The sequence below is a fragment of the Cucurbita pepo genome, chromosome LG01, assembly GCF_002806865.2.
Source record: "Cucurbita pepo subsp. pepo cultivar mu-cu-16 chromosome LG01, ASM280686v2, whole genome shotgun sequence".
Taxonomy (NCBI): Eukaryota; Viridiplantae; Streptophyta; class Magnoliopsida; order Cucurbitales; family Cucurbitaceae; genus Cucurbita; species Cucurbita pepo.
The window spans coordinates 19,214,957-19,233,915 of record NC_036638.1 but is presented as its reverse complement, the minus strand read 5'-3'; the positions used below and the strand labels follow the sequence as shown (position 1 = coordinate 19,233,915).

At 36.6% G+C, this 18,959-nt stretch overlaps 2 protein-coding genes across 2 annotated transcripts; one reads left to right on the top strand and one right to left on the bottom strand.

The window, feature by feature from the left end:
- Positions 1-10,233: 10,233 nt before the first annotated feature.
- LOC111803423 lies at positions 10,234-10,686 on the bottom strand. Its single transcript, XM_023687856.1, has 3 exons — positions 10,654-10,686; positions 10,470-10,575; positions 10,234-10,382 (listed from the first exon to the last, which is right to left on the bottom strand). The coding sequence occupies exons 1-3, from the start codon at positions 10,684-10,686 to the stop codon at positions 10,234-10,236; spliced, it is 288 nt and encodes a 95-aa protein (XP_023543624.1).
- A 4,832-nt stretch (positions 10,687-15,518) lies between these two features.
- Positions 15,519-18,901, top strand: LOC111788071 (psbP-like protein 1, chloroplastic). Its single transcript, XM_023668231.1, has 8 exons — positions 15,519-15,733; positions 15,828-15,933; positions 16,891-16,971; positions 17,126-17,208; positions 17,337-17,459; positions 17,541-17,612; positions 18,465-18,561; positions 18,634-18,901. The coding sequence occupies exons 1-8, from the start codon at positions 15,671-15,673 to the stop codon at positions 18,735-18,737; spliced, it is 729 nt and encodes a 242-aa protein (XP_023523999.1). The 5' UTR covers positions 15,519-15,670; the 3' UTR covers positions 18,738-18,901.
- The last annotated feature ends 58 nt before the right edge of the window (positions 18,902-18,959 follow it).

Here is an 18,959-nt window from a genome sequence, read left to right as displayed (position 1 = left end):
GCTTTGCTTTGGACTTTCCCAAAAGGCCACACACCAATGGAGTTAGTATTCCTCACTTATAAACCCATGATCATTTCTTAAATTAGCCGACGTGTGACTTCCATCATCCAACAATTGGAACCTTAAAAAAAAAAAAAANAATCAAACAATCACAAAACAACAAAAATTACAGCAAAAACAACACGAATTTTGATTCCTAACACTCGAACAAGTGAGTAGAATAGCTTGAAAACCTTGTAAAATACAGGTTGGCAGTGTACTAAACGGTCCCCAAATTCAAAAGTCAGTATTGTCAACATCGGAAAAAGAGAAAAAAACATACTACAAAACAGACCACGACACTAGACAAGCCTGTAATGTCGAAGTCATTCGACAGGCGATCGATATTATACCTCTTGGCCATTTATAGCATTGAACCAACTTCATTTGGTTGGTCGTCCATGCTTTCCTTTAAATATACTCGTGTTTAAAGAAGAAAAGATACACATTAAAGCATGAGATTCTATACATGATTACTTGGTTATTTACCAGCTTTTTCAGTTCTCTAAGGTTAATAATGAATGAGGTTCAATTTCTGACTCGCCATACTGCAAAATGTCAGTATTGTCCTCGAACGACAAACGCTTTGTTGTCGTCGTCGTCGTCGTCTTCGTCTTCTTCTTCGCTCTTTCATCATTATTCATCTCCTTCGCTTCACCGTTCATAGTTCATATCTTCAATCATAAATTCTCGGACCCAGTTGCTCAATTGGACCATAGTTGCTCCATTTATCGAAGCGCTTCGAGATTCAACATGTACGGATTATGAATTTAACTATATCTCTCAAATCCATAGCACTTCGAGATTCAACATCTTTGTCCTCCTTCATAAGATCACACCCTTTTAATTTGACTATATCTTTGGAGATTTGAATGTGTTGTCTTTGGTTTTGAGGGTGTGGGCAATGTTGATGTTTGGATTGTATTAAGGTCTAGGGTTGATGGAAGATTGAGTCGAGTGATTGAGCTGAGTTTACCGGATTGAATATACGAGAGCACGGAGAAAATTGAGAGATATAACTCGAGCAACAACGATACTAGGTAGTAGTGAGAGTAGGAGAAAAATAGAATAGCTATTAGCCACACACAAGGTTTGTGAATAAGTGATTGTCTGATAATGAGCTGCTTCTCACTTATTCCATCACATTCTTCCAAGAAAAGTTTAGATGTAAGTCGTTCAGAAAAAGGGTATCAGGGATGAGAACAAGTTGGTATTCGAGATCGATGAGAATATAGCGAAGATTTCCCCAATGTATCAAATTGAGCTTACAACGAGGAAAGATAAGGTGAATAAGTGATTTTCGCTTCATTCATCACATTCTTCCAGAAAGAGTTTAGTGGTAAGTCATTCAGAAAAAGGGTATCAAGGATGAGAATAAGTTGGTGTTCGAGATCAACGAGGATATAGTGAAGGTTTCCCCAGAGTATCAAATCGAGCTTGCAACAACAAGGAAAGATAAGGTAACTAAGTGATTGTTTGATAATGAGCTGTTTTCACTTCGTTCATCACATGCTTCTAGGAGGAAAAGATTAGATGTAAATCGTTCAGAAAAAGGGTATCAAGGATGAGAATAAGGTTGGTGTNGTTCTCACTTTGTTCATCACATTCTTCCAAGAAAAGTTTAGATGTAAGTCGTTCAGAAAAAGGGTATCAGGGATGAGAACAAGTTGGTATTCGAGATCGACGAGGATATAGTGAAGATTTCTCCAATGTATCAAATTGAACTTACGACGAGGAAAGATAAGGTGAATAAGTGAAGTCATTCAAAAAAAGGGTATTAGGGATGAGAATAAGTTGGTGTTCGAGATCGACAAGGATATAGTGAAGGTTTCCCCAATGTATCAATTGAGCTTACGACGACGAGGAAAGATAAGATGAATAAGTGATTTTCGCTTCAATTCATCACATTCTTCCCGAAAAAGTTTAGTAGTAAGTCATTCAAAAAAAGGGTATCAGGGATGAGAATAAGTTGGTGTTTGAGATCGACGAGGATATAGTGAAGGTTTCCCCAGAGTATCAAATCGAGCTTGCAACAACAAGGAAAGATAAGGTGAATAAGTGATGGTTCGATAACGAGCTGTTTTCGCTTCGTTCATCACATGCTTCTAGGAGGAAAAGTTTAGATGTAAATCGTTCATAAAAAGGGTATCAAGGATGAGAATAAGGTTGGTGTTTAAGATCGAAGAGGATATAGTGAAGATTTTCCCGATGTATCAAATCGAGCTTCGCTCATCACATTCTTCTCGGAAAAGTTTAGTTATAAGTCGTTCAGAAAAAGGGTATCAAGGATGAGAATAAAGTTGGTGTTCGAGATCAACGAGGACATAGTAAAGGTTTCCCCGAGGTATCATATCGAGCTTGCGATGACGAGAAAAGATAAGGTGATAGTTCAACTTTGTGTTCCCGTGAGTTCTAGGTTCCTCAAAACGAAATCATTAGCCTCCCTACAGGCTACTGATTACATATCTCAATTAAAAAAAAAAAAAAAAAAAATTTTTTTTTTTTTTTTTTTTTTTTTTTAATATTTTTATCTAAATAATTTATTCCACACCATCATTCCTTATCTTATCCTTACTCATTATAATATTTTTTTTATGGATTATATTTTTTTTTTAAAAAAAAAACAGGTTGATTTATTTATTAGGGTTTATTACCTTTTAAATTTTGCNAAAAAAAAAAAAAAAAAAAGAAGAAATTTTAATAATCTCTTTAAATTAAAAAAATAATTCACGAAAATAGTTAATACTCTATTTTAAAAATACCCTCACTTTCAAAATGGTTTCTTTTTAAAAAAAAAATGGGTTTAAACCATTTTAAATTTTAAATATATCTTATTGTTAATATATAGACAAAATAATTAGTATATTATTTCAAAAATATTCATGAACTTTTACGAGCAATGTTAATACTCGAAATTTTTAGAATTTTTTTAACCATTAGCCTTTAGAATTGAAGAGAGAAATGGTTTATAATATGTTCATAAATCGTTTACCAAAATTAACTCTGATATTTTTATTAATTTAATCTACCTGTTTTAAATTTATTTAAGCATGCAATTGATTTTATCATCTTTATTTTATTTAAGATTGAAAAAAAAAATTACCCACCTAATTTAATTAATTAAGACATATAAGAAAAAATTAAAAAAATTTATTTAAAGAAATAAATAAAAAATAAATAAATGACATATTTTAGCATAGTATTATTTTTTATAATATAATTTAACCTCTAGATAGAAAATAAAACCAATTTAAAAAAAATAATAATAAATTAATTTTTAAAATAGGGTTACTATGGACCCGTGACAGAAAAGAAAGTCGCCTTTGAGTTACCCAGAGAAAGCTCATGATAATATGAAGCTTTGTTCATTGCTTTGATTGCAATAACAACAAGACAAGACAAGAAAGCTTTCCCGAGGTTGCACGAGGCATTGGACACTGAAATAAGCAACATCTAATACCTCTTTTATTTTCATCATAGATTCTTTAAGTAACCAAGAAGAAACTTAGATGTAATATCGTTTTCATGGTAGGCTTAGATTTTAGGGAATTTCTTGTTTTCCTTCTCTAACTCGGTCGACATTGCCAAATACGTAAAGGGTTTGATTAAAATGAGAAAGGACTATTGATTGACGTGATGACGGGTGAAATATTTGCATGTTTGAAGAGGGCGTTCATGCACTCTTGTCTCGTTAATCCTAGAATGATCGAAAGAAGTGAGTACCATATGGTTGCATGAGGAGAATAGATTGTAACGGGCTTCCCCTCAAGGCTTTAAAACGTGTCTTTTAGAGTTACACAGTGGAATCGGTGCTCATCTAGATATTGTCCTCTTCGGGCTTACACTTACACGCTTTCCCCTCGAGGTTTTTGGGCTTTCCTTTATAAGCTTCCCCTTAAAAAATTTGGACTTTCTTTTATAGGCTTCCCCATTACACGTCTACCAAGTAAAGATTTTCACAAGGTGTTTAGTTATTCTCTCCAACCAATATCGGATATCACACTCTCATAAGCGGTAGTCTTGTAGGGTGTAGTCCTTCAAATAAGGGCGGTAGGGACGAGGAAGATGGGGCCATTAGTGATTGTTCGTTCGAGGAGGTTATATTGAAAACGTAGTAGACTTTGAATTTTCAAGCTTTTTGCTGTTCCACAGCTGAAACAAGCTTGAAGGTGATCGAGACTATCGGCAAGTCTCCATTGTAGAGCTTGGCATAACCCACAACCAGCACATGTAACAGTCCAAGTCTACCGCTAGCAGATATTGTTTGCTTTGATTCGTTACATATCGCAGTCAACCTCACAATCTTAAAACGTGTTTATTAGGGAGAGGTTTCCACATCCTTACAAGAAATGGTTCGTTTCCCTCTTCAATTCATGTGGGATCTCACAATCCACCTCTCTTGGGTGCCAATGCCCTTGTTGGTACACTGATCGATGTCAGACTCTGATACCATTTGTAACAGGTCAAGACCATCGCTAGCAGATATTGTCCTCTGTGGACTTTCCCTTTCGAGCTTCTCCTTAAAGTTTTTAAAACGAGTCTACTAGGGAGAGATTTTCACACCCTTATAAACAATGTTTCGTTCCTCTATCCAATCAGAGATCTCACAACCCACCTCCTTTAGGGGCCAGTGCCCTCGCTAGTACACTAACCAGTGTCTAGCTATAATACCATTTGTAACAACCCAAGACCATTGTTAGCAAATGTTCTCTTTGGTTTTCCCTTTCAGACTTCCCCTCAAGATTCTTAAAACACGTCTACTCAAGATTATTAAAACACGTCTACTAAAGAAAAGTTTTCACACCTTTCTTCAGCTAACGTAAGATCGTACACCCTAAAGCAGACAACTTAACCATGTATAGAATCTGTTTGAAATATGCAATGAACTTTCAAACTTGTCAAACCAGTCATTCTTTGAGCTAAATGCATAGCTTTAAGGATGGTGTTTCATCGACCAATTAGCTCAAATCACTGCAGAAACTAAGAGGTGGCTTAATATCATAACAATTCTCATTGCAACCCCAAAATTGCTTATAAAATAAACTTTGGCGCTGCACAAAACGGTCCCCATATTAAAAAAAAACAGTCTTGTCAACATCGGAAGAACACAAAAACATATTAGAGAACAGACCACGACACAAGACAAGGCTGTCATGTCGAAGTCTCCGACAGGGCAACGATATTGTAGGTGTTGGACACTTGATATCTCCGGTAGGGTTTTTGTTAACCGACTTAAACCATTGAACCATATTCATATGGTTAACCAAGAAATGGTTGTTGTCGATTAATTTAAGAAATGATCGTGGGTTTATAATCCAGGAATACTCTCTCCATTGGTACGAGGTCTTTTGGGGAAGCCCAACAAAGACATGAGAGCTTATACTCAAAATAGACAGTCGTGTTCATCTAACAATGGTCGTCCAACTTTCCTTTAAACTACTCATTAGAACAAAAGTGTACTTTTTATCGTCTCTCGTTCTACATACCCTTAAGTCATCCAAAACTGTAATTTTCTCCTCCCTGTTCTTTATGTCCATCTTGATTGAGTATATGCGTTCGTAAATGATCCTAACAGCTTCGTCGTCTTCTTCGTTCTTTCATCGTTATTCATCTCATTAGCTCCACCGTTCATAATTCATATCTTCAACCACAAAAAAAAGAACAATAAAAAAAAACTTCCAGCACTTTGGCTTTGTCTCTGAGCATTACTGCTTGTGAAGTTGAAGATTCAATACCTTTGTCCTCTTTGATAAGTTCATATGTTCATTGATAGTTCATTTTCAACAAAAAAGGAAAATATTTGAGCACTATTGCTTCATCTCCGACCTTAGCTACTCATTTGAATCATAATCGTTTCGTTTATCACACTATTTGTAGATTCGAAATCTTTGTCTTTGATTGATAAGTCACATTCTTTCGATCTTTTTTTAAAAGTTCATTGTATCTTTCGATGTTTGAATATGTGTATACCGACCGTGAATTCTTTGGTTGTGAATTCCTTGGTTTTGAGGGTATGGGCATATTGATGTTCGGAGTGTGTTAAGATGTAGTGTAGCTTATGTTAGGAGTTACGATCCTCCATAATGATATGATATTATCCACTCATTTCGAAATGTTCACGAGGACTATCTTGGGGTAGGTGGGTTGACATGGACCTAGTTTTTAATACGAGTTCATGTTGAGGTTATGGTCGTAACGTTCTTCAAGGAAGAGTTTAAGCTCGTTACTCGTTCGTGGTCATCCCTTGAAAAAATCGTTCAAATAAGGTATCGGGGTCTCGATTGCAAGTGAAATACTTTAACTTCAATAGACGTGAAAAGGAAAAGACGAGTATGAGAATAAGTTGGTGTTCGAGATACAAGAGGACATAGTGATGGTGTATTACATCGAGCTTTCATAATGAGGAAAGATAAGGTGACGATAGATATTATTGATCGTATATGTGGCCAAAAATAAAAACGATTTAAAAAACTAAACCAAATAATAAGGAATCACTACAAAAGAAATAAGATTCATATTATTTTATTGATCGAATATCTTAAGACAATAACACTTGTTTGAGATTCGAATTATTTCACAATCAAGATTGATCATGTCAAGCTTGAATGATTCTAAACATGCAATCAAAACTACATAGAATTGGAAAGAAACTTACTGTTGGCTAAAGGAAAGCACAAATGCTCGTTTTACTGCATTTGCTTTATATAACCTTAAAATGAAAGTCGTTAACCTTCCACGAGGCATTTCGAGAGCTATAACCTTCATACTTTATGACCATATTAGCCACGGTATAAATGTAACTTAAATAAAAGTCTTAAAATACGTTTAAAAAAACACCCTATACTACAAGAAAAATTGGATACGATAGCTTACGAAAAACGCTACCGTAGACTTTTTATAGCGTTTTTCATACGTCGTGACAGTCCATGTTATTAAAAGTCTGAACACGGTTTAAAAGCTTGAATTAATTTTAAAATTTTTAATAAGAATTGAAACAAAATAGAATAGGAAAAAAGAGATAATCGCTTTCACTTAGCTAGAAAAGGCAAAAGTTCATTGCTTTGAGTGCAATAACAACAAGACAAGAAAGCTTTCCCGAGGTTGCACGAGGCATTGGACACTGAGATAAGCAACATCCAATACCTCTTTCATTTTGATGACAGATTCTTTAAGTAAGGAAGAAGAAACTTAGAGGTAAGCTCGTTTTCATGGCAGGCTTACAATTTCTTCTCGTTTTCCATCTCTAACTCGGTCTACACGGTCTAATATCTAAAGGGTTTGAGCTCGACTCAATCGTACCGTTTAAGGGTTTGATTAAAATAAGAAAGGACTACTAAGATTGANTAAGGGTTTGATTAAAATAAGAAAGGACTACTAAGATTGATGTAATGACGGGTGAAATATTTGTCTGTTGGAAGAGGGTGTTTGTGCTCTGATACCATTCATAATAGTCCAAATCCACCTCTAGCAAATATTGTTTGCTTTAACCCATTACACGTTTTAAAATCATGAGACTGTCAGTGATACATACCGGGTCAAAGCGAATAATATTTACTAGCAGTGAACTTGTACTGTTACACCAATGCTACTCCACGATGAGGCTGATGAGTCTATTGGCAAGCCTCCGTGGTAGAGCTTTCATCAAATACCCTTTTCACCCAAACAAACAAGAAATTAGTTAGTTCAATTAAAACTACGTTACAATATCATTTTAGTCCTTATACCTTTAATAAATTATCAAACCGTTCAGTAGCTTGTTGTTAATTTTTCTAAAAGAAGTGGCTCTATCAAAATATTGTTATTCTGCTATTTTTCGAGATAAGAAAATTAGGGTTTCGAGTTTAGTAGAATAAATGGACTAAATTTAGATACAAACCCAATGTTAAGAAAATTAGGGTTTCGAGTTTAGTACAATAAATAGACTAAATTCAAACGCACACTCGAGATAAACTTAAAGAACAGGATATAGAAAATGAAAGGAGAATATTAGCTAAAGGATTTGTATAGATGACTTCAGTATAAAGAGTATATAGAATAAAGTTGAATATATATATAGTTCAACTTACTCTATATAGCTTTACCAGATATAACTATATAACTATCTAACATATATAACTTACCGATAATAACTTTTTACTATGCATAAACTATTTACTATTTATCATAATATACTATGTCATTTACGGTATATAGCTTTAGTACGTATAATCATTGACATTGTATATTAGCTTTTGTATTAGGGTTTGGTTTTAAAACAGTGATCAATTCAACAGAAGAAGCCATGCATTTCAGAAACTGAGAGGTGGCTTAATATCATAACATTTCTCATTGCAACCCTAAAAAAAGCTTATGAAATTAAGTTTGGCGCTGCACAAAACGGTCCCCATGTTCGAAATGAGTATTGTCAACATCGGAAGAAGAGAAAAAATGTTTTACAGAACAGACCACGACACCAGACAAGCCTGTCATGTCCAAGTCATTCGACAGGCCGACGATGTTGTAGCTGTTGCACACTTAGTCGCCGGTAGGGTTTCTGTTAACAGACTTAAGCCATTGAAGCATATTCATTTGGTTAGGTTAACCAAGAAATGGTCGTCCAAACTTTCCTTTATAGAAACCCATTAGAACAAAACTTCCAGCTCTTTTGTAGGTTTAAAAACAAGCAAGAGATTCAATACTTAGTTACTTTGTTATTTCCCGGTTTTCTGAAAGTCCCACGTTAGCTAATTTAGCGAATGAATGATCCGTTTATAATCAAAGAATACTATCTCCATTGGTACGAGGTCTTTTGAGAAGCACAAAGCAAAGACATGAGAGCTTATGCTCAAAGTGGACAATATCACACTACTGTGAGAGTCTGTTCAATTAACACTCACTTCTCTAAGCTTAAAGATATAAGATTATATTTCTGTTATTTGAAGTGAAATGTCATAATTGTCCTTCGTTTAAAATTTACAAAAGAATGCGTAACATGACAAACGCTTCGTCGTTTTCTTCATTATTATTCAGACAACTTCGAGAACTATCACCATGCCTCCTCAGTTGGACCATATAACGTGCTCGAAAATTAAAAACCTTTGTCCTCTTTCATAACTTCGCATCCTCATCTTCAACCACAAAATCTCTAAAAAGAATCTTTATGCAATATCGAATCATGTTCGATCTCTATTTATCGAGCCCTATTTGATAAAGTTCATACCCTTTCAATTTTCTTATTAACTTTATTTTTGGATATCTAAATGGATTGACAGACTATGAGTTAATAAGCTTAGCTTAACAAAAGAAGTTATCAACTTGAAATTGAAAGAGAATTTAAGAGCAATAGTGCTTAAAGTTTCTTTGTTTCAAGAAACTTTCCCATCAAGTTGTTCTTTCTGCTTCAAATATTTGTTTCGGTATATTTCAATCGTGGGTCATATCCAACATTTGATATCAAAGCTAGGTTGCAGAAACAAATGGAGGGGACATATCGATGCTCTAATTGTATTAAGGTCTAAGATATAGGTGTCGATTGTGCATGAACTTAAAGGAAAATTGAGTTGGGTGATCGAGTTGAGTGTACGGAGGGTTGATGAATATAGTAGGTTTGAAATCGAGAACGAGAGCATGGAGAGAATAGAGAGATATAACTAAAGCATAGCAAGAACGTGTGGAAATGAACATACTAATTGTCTTAATTAAGTTTAAAAGATCAAGATTAAGACATATCTATTTTTCCTCGAATATCTTAACAACCAAATTCAAATAAAATACGCGTCGATGTATTGATTATGGACTCGTGACGAAACGAAAGCGATAAGGTCGCCTTCAAATACCGTGTACAAGTTCATGATTTGAACAAGAAAAAAGCCAACTTCCCAATTGTCCCCACATCAATATGAGCTATCTTCATTGATGTGATTGCAATAACAATAAGACAAGAAAGCTTTCCCGAGGTAGCACGAGTCAATGAACAACATTCAACAACTAATGCCTTCAAATAAATATATAATGACATGGCACAAGATGATTGGTTATAAGGAAGAACATGACAATTACACAAACAATGGAACACTCCGTACTCATTTGCATATGATTTGTTTCAACCAATGGGACCTCAAACATATTCTCTATGTGGGTTTTATTTGAAAGCGATGATAGATTCTTGAAGTAAGGAAGAAGAAACTTGAAGGTGAGGTCGTTTTCGTGGCAGGCTTAGTTTTTAGGGTCCCCTTTCGAGGATTCCGAGATCATCCGTTGGATCATTTGGTTTGTCTCTTCCTCAGACATTCTATCCTTGTCTCTTTGAGATTGTGCATATGTCTCGAAGAATTCCTTGTTTTCCTTCTCTAACTCGGTCCACACTGCATAATATGGAACGACTTAGCTCAATCATAGCGTTCAAGGGTTTGATTGAAACAATGAAAAATGACGACTACTACTACTACTACCTGTTGACGTGATGATAGGTGAAATATTTGCATGTTTGGAGAGGGCTTCCATGCACTCTTCTTTGGTCATGCGGAAGATCAGACACTTCTCGATCAAGTGTTGCACCTACATCAAAGTATAATTAACGTACGTACGTAATGCAAATAGAACGGATTTAGGTCGTATAACGAAGAAGGTAAGTACCATATGTATGTATGAAGCATCAGAATCTGCCATGAGGATAGCTGATATGGTGAGTTGATGGTTGTAAGTGATATGGTCTTAAATAAGTGGAGGGAAGATGAAGATTAAGGATGATTGGTTGAGAAGAGATTAGGGAGATTTGTGCATGAGAGTTTCTTTGTCTTTCTCTAAGTGCCATTAGACACTTCAATACACACGTGAGTGGGTCCAGACCAAATCAAGAATCATCCGACCAGATCTTGTAGTGAGACAAAGCTAGTAGCCTCTACCAACAAAGGTGTCGTCCTCCAACGACAGGGGAGCCAACACTGGTCCTTTGGCTACTCGGGTAGCTATTTCCAGCTCCTTCTAATGCATAACAATGGCTACTCTCTCTCGTGGCATGCTCCTATTGGTTGTAATTCCTGCCATATAGCCAACACTACTCTAGATGATACAAAGCTAAGGCTTTCAATTGATGCCATTTAATCTTTTCAAATGAGGTATTGGTTGGAGGGAGGAACGAAACATTTCTTACGACGGTGTAGAAACTTTCCCCTTTAACCTACGTGTTTTATAACTGTGAAGCTAATAGCGATACGTAACGAGCTAAAGCAGACAATAGCGGCTAGTGGTGGGCTTGGGCTATTACAAATGGTATCAGAGCCAGACACCGGGTGGTGTTCTAGTAAGGACGCTAGATCCCTAAAGGGGTGGATTGTGAGATCTCACGTTCCTTATAAGGGTGTAGAAACTTTCTCCTTAGCATACGTGTTTTATAACTATGAAGTTAACAGTGATACGTAATGGGTCAAAGCAGACAATAGCTACTACTGGTGGGATTGGGCTGTTACAAATGGTATTAGAGTCAAACACCGGATGGTGTACCAGTAAGGACGCTAGATCCCCAAGGAAGTGGATTGTGAGATCTCACATCGGTTGGAGAGGGGGAACGAAACATTCCTTATAAAAGTGTGAAAACCTCTCTGTAACAAACGCATTTTAAACTGTGAGGCTGACGATGATGCATAACGGGTCAAACCGGACAATGTCTACTAGCTGTGAGTTTAGGCTGTTACAGGTAAGTGCTATGATAAACTTAATCCCACAGTTTGAGAGTAATGAGTGACAGTTGACAAGCCTCCAATGTAGAGCTAGGCATAAGCTCAAGAAGTCCTGAGAGTTTTCACATCGGTTGGAGTAGGGAACGAAACATTTCTTAAAAGGGTGTTGAAACTTCTCTCTAGTTGACGCGTTTTTAAAACTCCGAGGCTGACAATGATATGTAACAGACTAAAACAGACAATATTTTTTAGTGGTAGCGATAGAATTATTATAACTCTTAGAAACAGCAGAAGATTATGCAGAAGCGTAGCTTGCCATCAGCATATGTACTCCTGCTAAGAGTATCATTAGGTCTCCCCCAAAAGTAACTAAATTTACAATTGTTCATAGACCATTAGAAGGTAAAGATGATATCAACTCATAATACTCATAACCCACTTGTTCATATTCACAATATGCACATCAATGGACAAAGACAAAAGGTCATGATCTCACCACAAGAACTAAAAGCTCATTTATGTCCAAATTTTACAAGAACACAACAATTTTGATCCATACCCTTTTCGCCCAAACAAAGACATTACGTTAGAAATATCATTTTGGTCCCTATACTTTCAATAAATTATCAAACAGTCCCTATTTTGTCGTTAACTTTTCCAACAACAAAAAAACGGTCTCTATCAATTTTTCCCACATAAATGGTATTTTTCTTAAACGAAAATTATTATTATTATTCTACTATTTTCGAGAAAAGAAAACTAGGGTTTCGAAATTTGACGATTGTATTTTAATTTTAGGATTAAAATTAGGGTTTTGCATCTGATATTCAAATGAACAACACAAAATTTATAAACTTTTAGTCAAAAACCCTAATTTGAAGCAGCAAATCTGCTTGAACTATGCAATGAACTTTCAAACTTGTAAAATTCATAGCTTTAAGGATGGTGTTTCATCGACCAATTAGCTCAAATCACTGCAGAAACTGAGAGGTGGCTTGATATCATAACAATTCTCATCGCAACCCCAAAAAAGCTTATAAAATAAACTTTGGCGCTGCACAAAACGGTCCCCATAATAAAAAAAACAGTATTGTCAACATCGGAAGAACAGAAAAACATATTAGAGAACAGACCACGACACAGGACAAGGCTGTCATGTCGAAGTCTCCGACAGGCCGACGATATTGTAGGTGTTGGACACTTGATATCTCCGGTAGGGTTTTTGTTAACAGACTTCAGCCATTGAACCATATTCATTTTGTTAACCAAGAAATGGTCGTCCAAGTTTCCTTTAAAGAAACCCATTATAACAAAACATATCCAGCTTTCTTGTAGGATGGAGCCTGGTGTGTATTTAGATGGAGCCTCGTGTCTATTTAGATGTAGTCTCGTGTCTATTTACAATAAAGATGAGTCATGTAGCATGGTGTCTATTTACAATAAAGATGAAGCCTCGTGTCTATTTACACCAAAGATGGATGAAGCTTGTCTATTTACAATAAAGATGGATGGAGTCTCGTCGTGTCTATTTACAGTAGAGATGAAGCTTCGTCGTGTCTATTTACAGTAAAGATGGAGCCTCGTCGTGTCTATTTACAGTTAAGATGGAGCCTCGTCGTGTCTATGTACAGTAAAGATGGAGCCTCGTCGTGTCTATGTACAGTAAAGATGGAGCCTCGTCTTGTCTATTTACAGTTAAGATGGAGCCTCGTGTCTATTTACAGTTAAGATGGAGCCTCATCGTGTCTATCTACAGTAAAGATGGAGCCTCGTCATGTCTATCTACAGTACAGATGGAGCCTCATCGTGTCTATTTACAGCAAAGATGGAACCTCGTACTGTCTATTTACAATAAAGATGGAGCCTCGTCGTGCCTATTTACAGTAAAGATGGAGCCTGGTCGTGTCTATTTACAGTAAAGATGGAGTCTCATCGTGTCTATTTACAGTAAAGATGGAGCCTCGTACGGTCTATTTACAGTAAAGATGGAGCCTCGTCGTATCTATTTACAGTAAAGATGGAGCCTCGTCGTATCTATTTACAGTAAAAATAGAACCTCGTCGTGTCTATTTACAATAAAGATGAAACCTCGTACCTCGTGTCTATTTACAGCAAAGATGGAACCTCGTACTGTCTATTTACAATAAAGATGGAGCCTCGTCGTGTCTATTTACAGTAAAGATGGAGCCTCGTACGGTCTATTTACAGTAAAGATGGAGCCTCGTACGGTCTATTTACAGTAAAGATGGAGCCTCGTCCTGTCTAATTACAGTAAAGATGGAGCCTTGTCGCGTCTATTTACAGTAAAGATGGGAGCCTCGTCCTATATCTGATTCCTTACACCAATATTACTCCTTGAATTTTCTCTTTGTTTTCTCTCCCCTGTTCTTTGTGTTCATCTTGATTGAGTGTGTGCATTGTTGAGCGATCCTAACAGCTCAGTCGTCTTCTTCATTCTTTCACCATTATTCATCTCCTTCCCTCCACTATTCATATCTTCCCGCACTACTCCTTAGTTGAATCGTATAAAGTTGTTGAAGATTCAAAACCTTTTGTCCTCTTTGATAAGTTCATATGTTCATTGATAGTTCATTTTCAACCCAAATATATATATATATATATATATATATATATATGCTAAGCCGTTGTTATCTTTCTCTTGCTTGCTTATATAACGTTCTAAAATCTCTCTCTCCTCATTTTCTAAAATCTTCTTTTAAAACCGAGGCTAGAGGCTCGATCATACGTCTCATGGCCGTAGGCGACGCAAGAACAAATTGGCTTAGCTCACTTGTCGTTGGAAAGTGAGTGCCGCACAGCCAATTTGTTTTTGCGTCGCCTACGGCCAAGCGACGTATGATCGAGCCTCTAGCCTCGGTTTTAAAAGAAAGTTTTAGAAAACGAGGAGAGAGAGAGATTTTGGAAAGAGACGTTATATAAGTAAGCAAGATAAAGATAACAACTGCTTAGCATATATAACCTTGGGGAGGGAGAAGTATATTTATAATATATATATATATGAGTACTACTGCTTCATCTCCGACCTTAGCTACTCATTTGAATCATAATTTATCACACTGGTTGTAGATTCAAAATCTTTGTCTTGATTGATAAGTCGCATCCTTCCAAATCTTTTTTAAAAAGTTCATTGTATCTTTCGATGTTTGAATGTGTTGTACGAACTATGAATTCTTTGAGTCTATCGGGTTGAAAACCGACTGATGAACTAAAGAACATTTACAAAATTCAAAACTTTGAATACTGTGAATCATATTTCAACATATCAAAACCTTCTATCAGTTCACGTAGAAAACTATTAGGGATCCGTATCTTGTTGGAATACCTCTGTTAGTGTAGTACCTATAGGGCTGGCAGCTCTCGACTCCTAAGGAGAGGTAAACGAGTGCTCTTCAAATGGGTATCTAAACCCTAGTAAGTTCCTGCCACCTATGTTGCTTCCCGTGCTGATAAGTGACCAACGGAGACTAGTGCTTTTGCTGTTGTCTCTGCCACAGCTGCCTCTACTGGTTCGTTTAGATGCTTCAACCGGCATATACAAGATCAATTTCAATGAAAAAAAGACTGAAAATGGAATTGAAAGAAACCCCATGCCAACATTTCATTCCATCTTTGGCCGTCCATCGAATGACCGTTTTAACAATTTTTTAAGAAAATTAGGTCAAATTAGGGTTTTGGGAAGAATATGAATATATATATATTTTTATTTTTTTTATTTTTTTTTTTTTAAAATTCAGCTTTATGTATTTACTCAAAAAATCTTAATATCATTTTTTGGGAGAGGTATAAATTGAAGAGAGAGAGAGAAAAGGCAGAAAAACGGGTGAGGGGCCGACGCAAGAAATGTGGCTGAGCGAACCCGCGAACACAACGGATAGGAAATCCAAGAACAGAACCAAAAGATAAGGTCATCTCACATTCAACGAAGCACACGATTCACAACCAAACCACCTTCAATGGCTTCTCTGCATTGCTCCCCCTCTATCCATAAGTCCTTCTTCGTCAATTCTCTTCCTCAGGTGCATAATTCCTTCCGAATCTTCTCGATTTTGGTTTCTGTTTTATGCCGATCCATATTCTAATTAACGATCGGTAATGTTTTGTTGCTTACAGAGACTCCGTGGAAGATTTGTTTGCTGCAGAGCGGGGATTTCGTTTCTTGTCCGGGCCGAGCAAGCACACGGATCTTCCAGTAATGGTCAAGCCTGCAGTTCCGAAGGTTAGTTTAGCGAATTGAGATTGAAAATCTGTTGTCACTTGAATTAGAGTGTTTCTTATGCCGGCATTTAACTTTTAGATCTTGACTGTGTTATGAATCAAGATGATTTGGCGGAAGCAAATAGGGAGTGTAGAAGGTTTGATAACTCTTAATCATCTGTTAGAAAACATACTGATACATTGAAGTAATAGAAAGAAACCACATTGCAAAGTAGTAAATGAAAGGGAAATTAAAACGAAGTGAGACATGTACTAAGCAAATCTTCTTAGAGGACATAGTTTTCGTAACAGCCTAAGCCTACCGCGAGTAGATATTGTCCGCTTTGGCTCGTTAAGTATTGTTAGCTTCACGATTTTAAAACTAGTAGGGAGAGGTTTTCACACCTTTATGATGTTCACTTTCCAACCGACATGGGATCTCACAATCCAATCTACCTCCTTGGAGGTCCAATATCCTCACTAGCACACCGCTTGGTGTCTAGCTCTAATACCATTTTGTATAACAGCCCAGTTTAAAAGACATGCAATCTAAATAAATTATTCAACACATAAAAACGACCAAAAAGTTTACTCAGTTTCACTCCTGATCCCCATAACTTGTAGGTACCGTAGCGTTACGATTCATGAATATTCATTTATGATTAATGGGCCGTATTAAATTGTTGTGTGAATCGAGGGGTTGAATATGAGTCTCCTCCTTTTCATGACCAGAAACTCAAGTCATGATGGGCTAGTATGGATTTTCGTTTTGCTAGCTTACCATGTACTGTTTCTTCATTACTTATATCACTCAAATGGTATTTTCTGGCTTGTATAGTTTTATCAGAATTCAAGCATTTTCTTACACAATTCAGGAATTTTTTATACTGCCTTTGAATCTCATCCCGTGGATGATCTCACTGCATTCTTGCTCTATTAAAGAATTTCATTGTTCAATAGTTGCTCTGTTTTTTGGCAGATAGGCTTGGGAGACGCCAGCTACTAGCTGGCAGTTCCTTTATCACTTGGATTTCTCTTGCAGACATGAATTCAATGTCATGTAAGATTCATCACTCCTATTTACTTACTGATATCTTATATTTCTCTTTCAAGAAGTTCAATTATAAAATTAGCACCTCTAGCTTGCACTGTATTTATTTCTTTCAAATTGAAGGATGATGATATCCTAAGAGTACCCGCTTGATATTGCTCAGTTGCTGCAGAATCAAAGAAAGGGTTTCTATCAGTTACTGACAAGACAGATGGTTACTCATTCCTTTATCCATTTGGGTGGCAGGTACTTTTAATTGTTCAGTTTTCTGTTTCCTCCACTCCCTTACTTTTGCACACACAGTCCACTTTAAATTTAACTACTTGGCAAAAGATGCACGTTTCTAAATCCTTTTTCACTCGAGGAGTGAGCAGGAAGTAGTCATTGATGGTCAAGATAAGGTGTTCAAAGATGTAATTGAACCGTTAGAAAGTGTCAGTGTCAATCTGATACCAACCAGCAAAGATGATATTCGCGATTTTGGTCCCCCTCAACAGGTTAGCTTTAAAATGTTAGAATAATGCAATAAGTTGTTCTTTTAAGTTGTAGGTAACTTCAGTTAGTATTGTATGGTTCAGGTTGCAGAAACTTTGATAAAGAAGGTTCTATCTCCTTCTAATCAAAAAACGAAGTTAATCGAAGCATCAGAGGTTTGTCTATCTATACTCATCTCAGATATTGTCATACTAGTTTCTATGAAGTGAAGTAAAGAGTAGCAGTCAAGGAACTTACCCCTTAAATCTTTAACGGCCCTAGCCCATTGCTAGCAGATATTGTCCTCCTTGGACTGGGTTTCCCATCAAGATTTTAAAATGCGTCTACTAGGAAGAGGTTTCCACACCCTTATAAGGAATATTTTGTTCTCCTCCCTAACCAATGTGGGATCTCACAATCCATCCCCTTGGGGGTCCAGCATCCTCGCTGGCACACCGCCCGGTGTTTGGCTCTGATACTATGTGTAACAGTCTTAGCCCACCGCTAGCAGATATTTTCCTATTTGGGTTTTTCCACTTGCACTGCCCCTCAAGATTTTAGAACGCGTCTGCCAGGGAGAGGTTTCCACATCCTTATAAAGAATGCTTCGTTCCCCTCTCCAACCAACCAACGTGGGATCTGACAGCATCACTCGAACACTATGGTGGAAAGTTTCTTCAGAGTATTTTTCCACAGATTTTCTTGGCAACACTAAATCAATCATCTAAAGTGAAAAATACATCCAAAAGTAAAACCAATTGTAATCTGTGAAGTGAAGTTCATCAGTTCTTCCCTTCATTCCAAACACATGACACTATAGAACCCACTCGAATGAAGTAGCTTGTCACTTCTTCTTGGCCATCTGACCTTATTTTTCTGAAGAAAACAATGCTCTAGAGTACATTTTAGTGCATGTTTCTTCAAGATAGCTCCCCATAAGTAATTCTTAACTTGTTTTAACGTTCGAAAGCTAGTCCATGTGAACCCTCGTCTATATACTCATTGGTCTGTGTTGATGAATGATGCAGCATGAAGTTAATGGGAAAACATACTACACATTTGAGTTTGTAGCTCAAGCTCCAAACTACACTCGCCATGCTCTTAGCACAATTGCCGTTTCCAATGGTATGGAACTTCATTACAATTAGTTTTCCAAGTTAATCTTATTAGGCCTATCCAACAAATTATATTTGGCAGGAAAATTCTACACTTTGACGACCGGAGCAAATGAGAGGAGGTGGGAGAAAATGAAAGATAAATTGCGCACAGTTGTTGATTCCTTCACAATTTCAAACGTTTGATTCTCTCAGGTTGTTTAGAACTAAACTTCAGTAACGTTTCCACACCTTTTGTGCTTTAATTCTTTAGATTGAGGAGTGAGCTTGAGAGGGATTGCAATTTGCCTTGTATTGTCGGATGTATACCTAAAAGAATGCAATAACACCACAAGGTTTGATGTTAGTCATGTGCTTTTTTGGGTCCGTTTGGATTGCTTTTGTTTGTAGGGTCAAAACTTAGAAGCA

Bases quoted from the DNA above. Each gene is read 5' to 3' on its own strand.
- LOC111803423 (XM_023687856.1), bottom strand. From the start codon at position 10,686: ATGGCAGATTCTGATGCTTCATACATACATATG. The intron at 10,576-10,653 runs GTACTTACCTTC...ACTTTGATGTAG, and splicing joins ATGCTTCATACATACATATG to GTGCAACACTTGATCGAGAA. The intron at 10,383-10,469 runs GTAGTAGTAGTA...CATATTATGCAG, and splicing joins ACCTATCATCACGTCAACAG to TGTGGACCGAGTTAGAGAAG.
- LOC111788071 (XM_023668231.1), top strand. From the start codon at position 15,671: ATGGCTTCTCTGCATTGCTCCCCCTCTATCCATAAGTCCTTCTTCGTC. The intron at 17,209-17,336 runs GTACTTTTAATT...AGGAGTGAGCAG, and splicing joins TTTATCCATTTGGGTGGCAG to GAAGTAGTCATTGATGGTCA. The intron at 18,562-18,633 runs GTATGGAACTTC...TATATTTGGCAG, and splicing joins CACAATTGCCGTTTCCAATG to GAAAATTCTACACTTTGACG.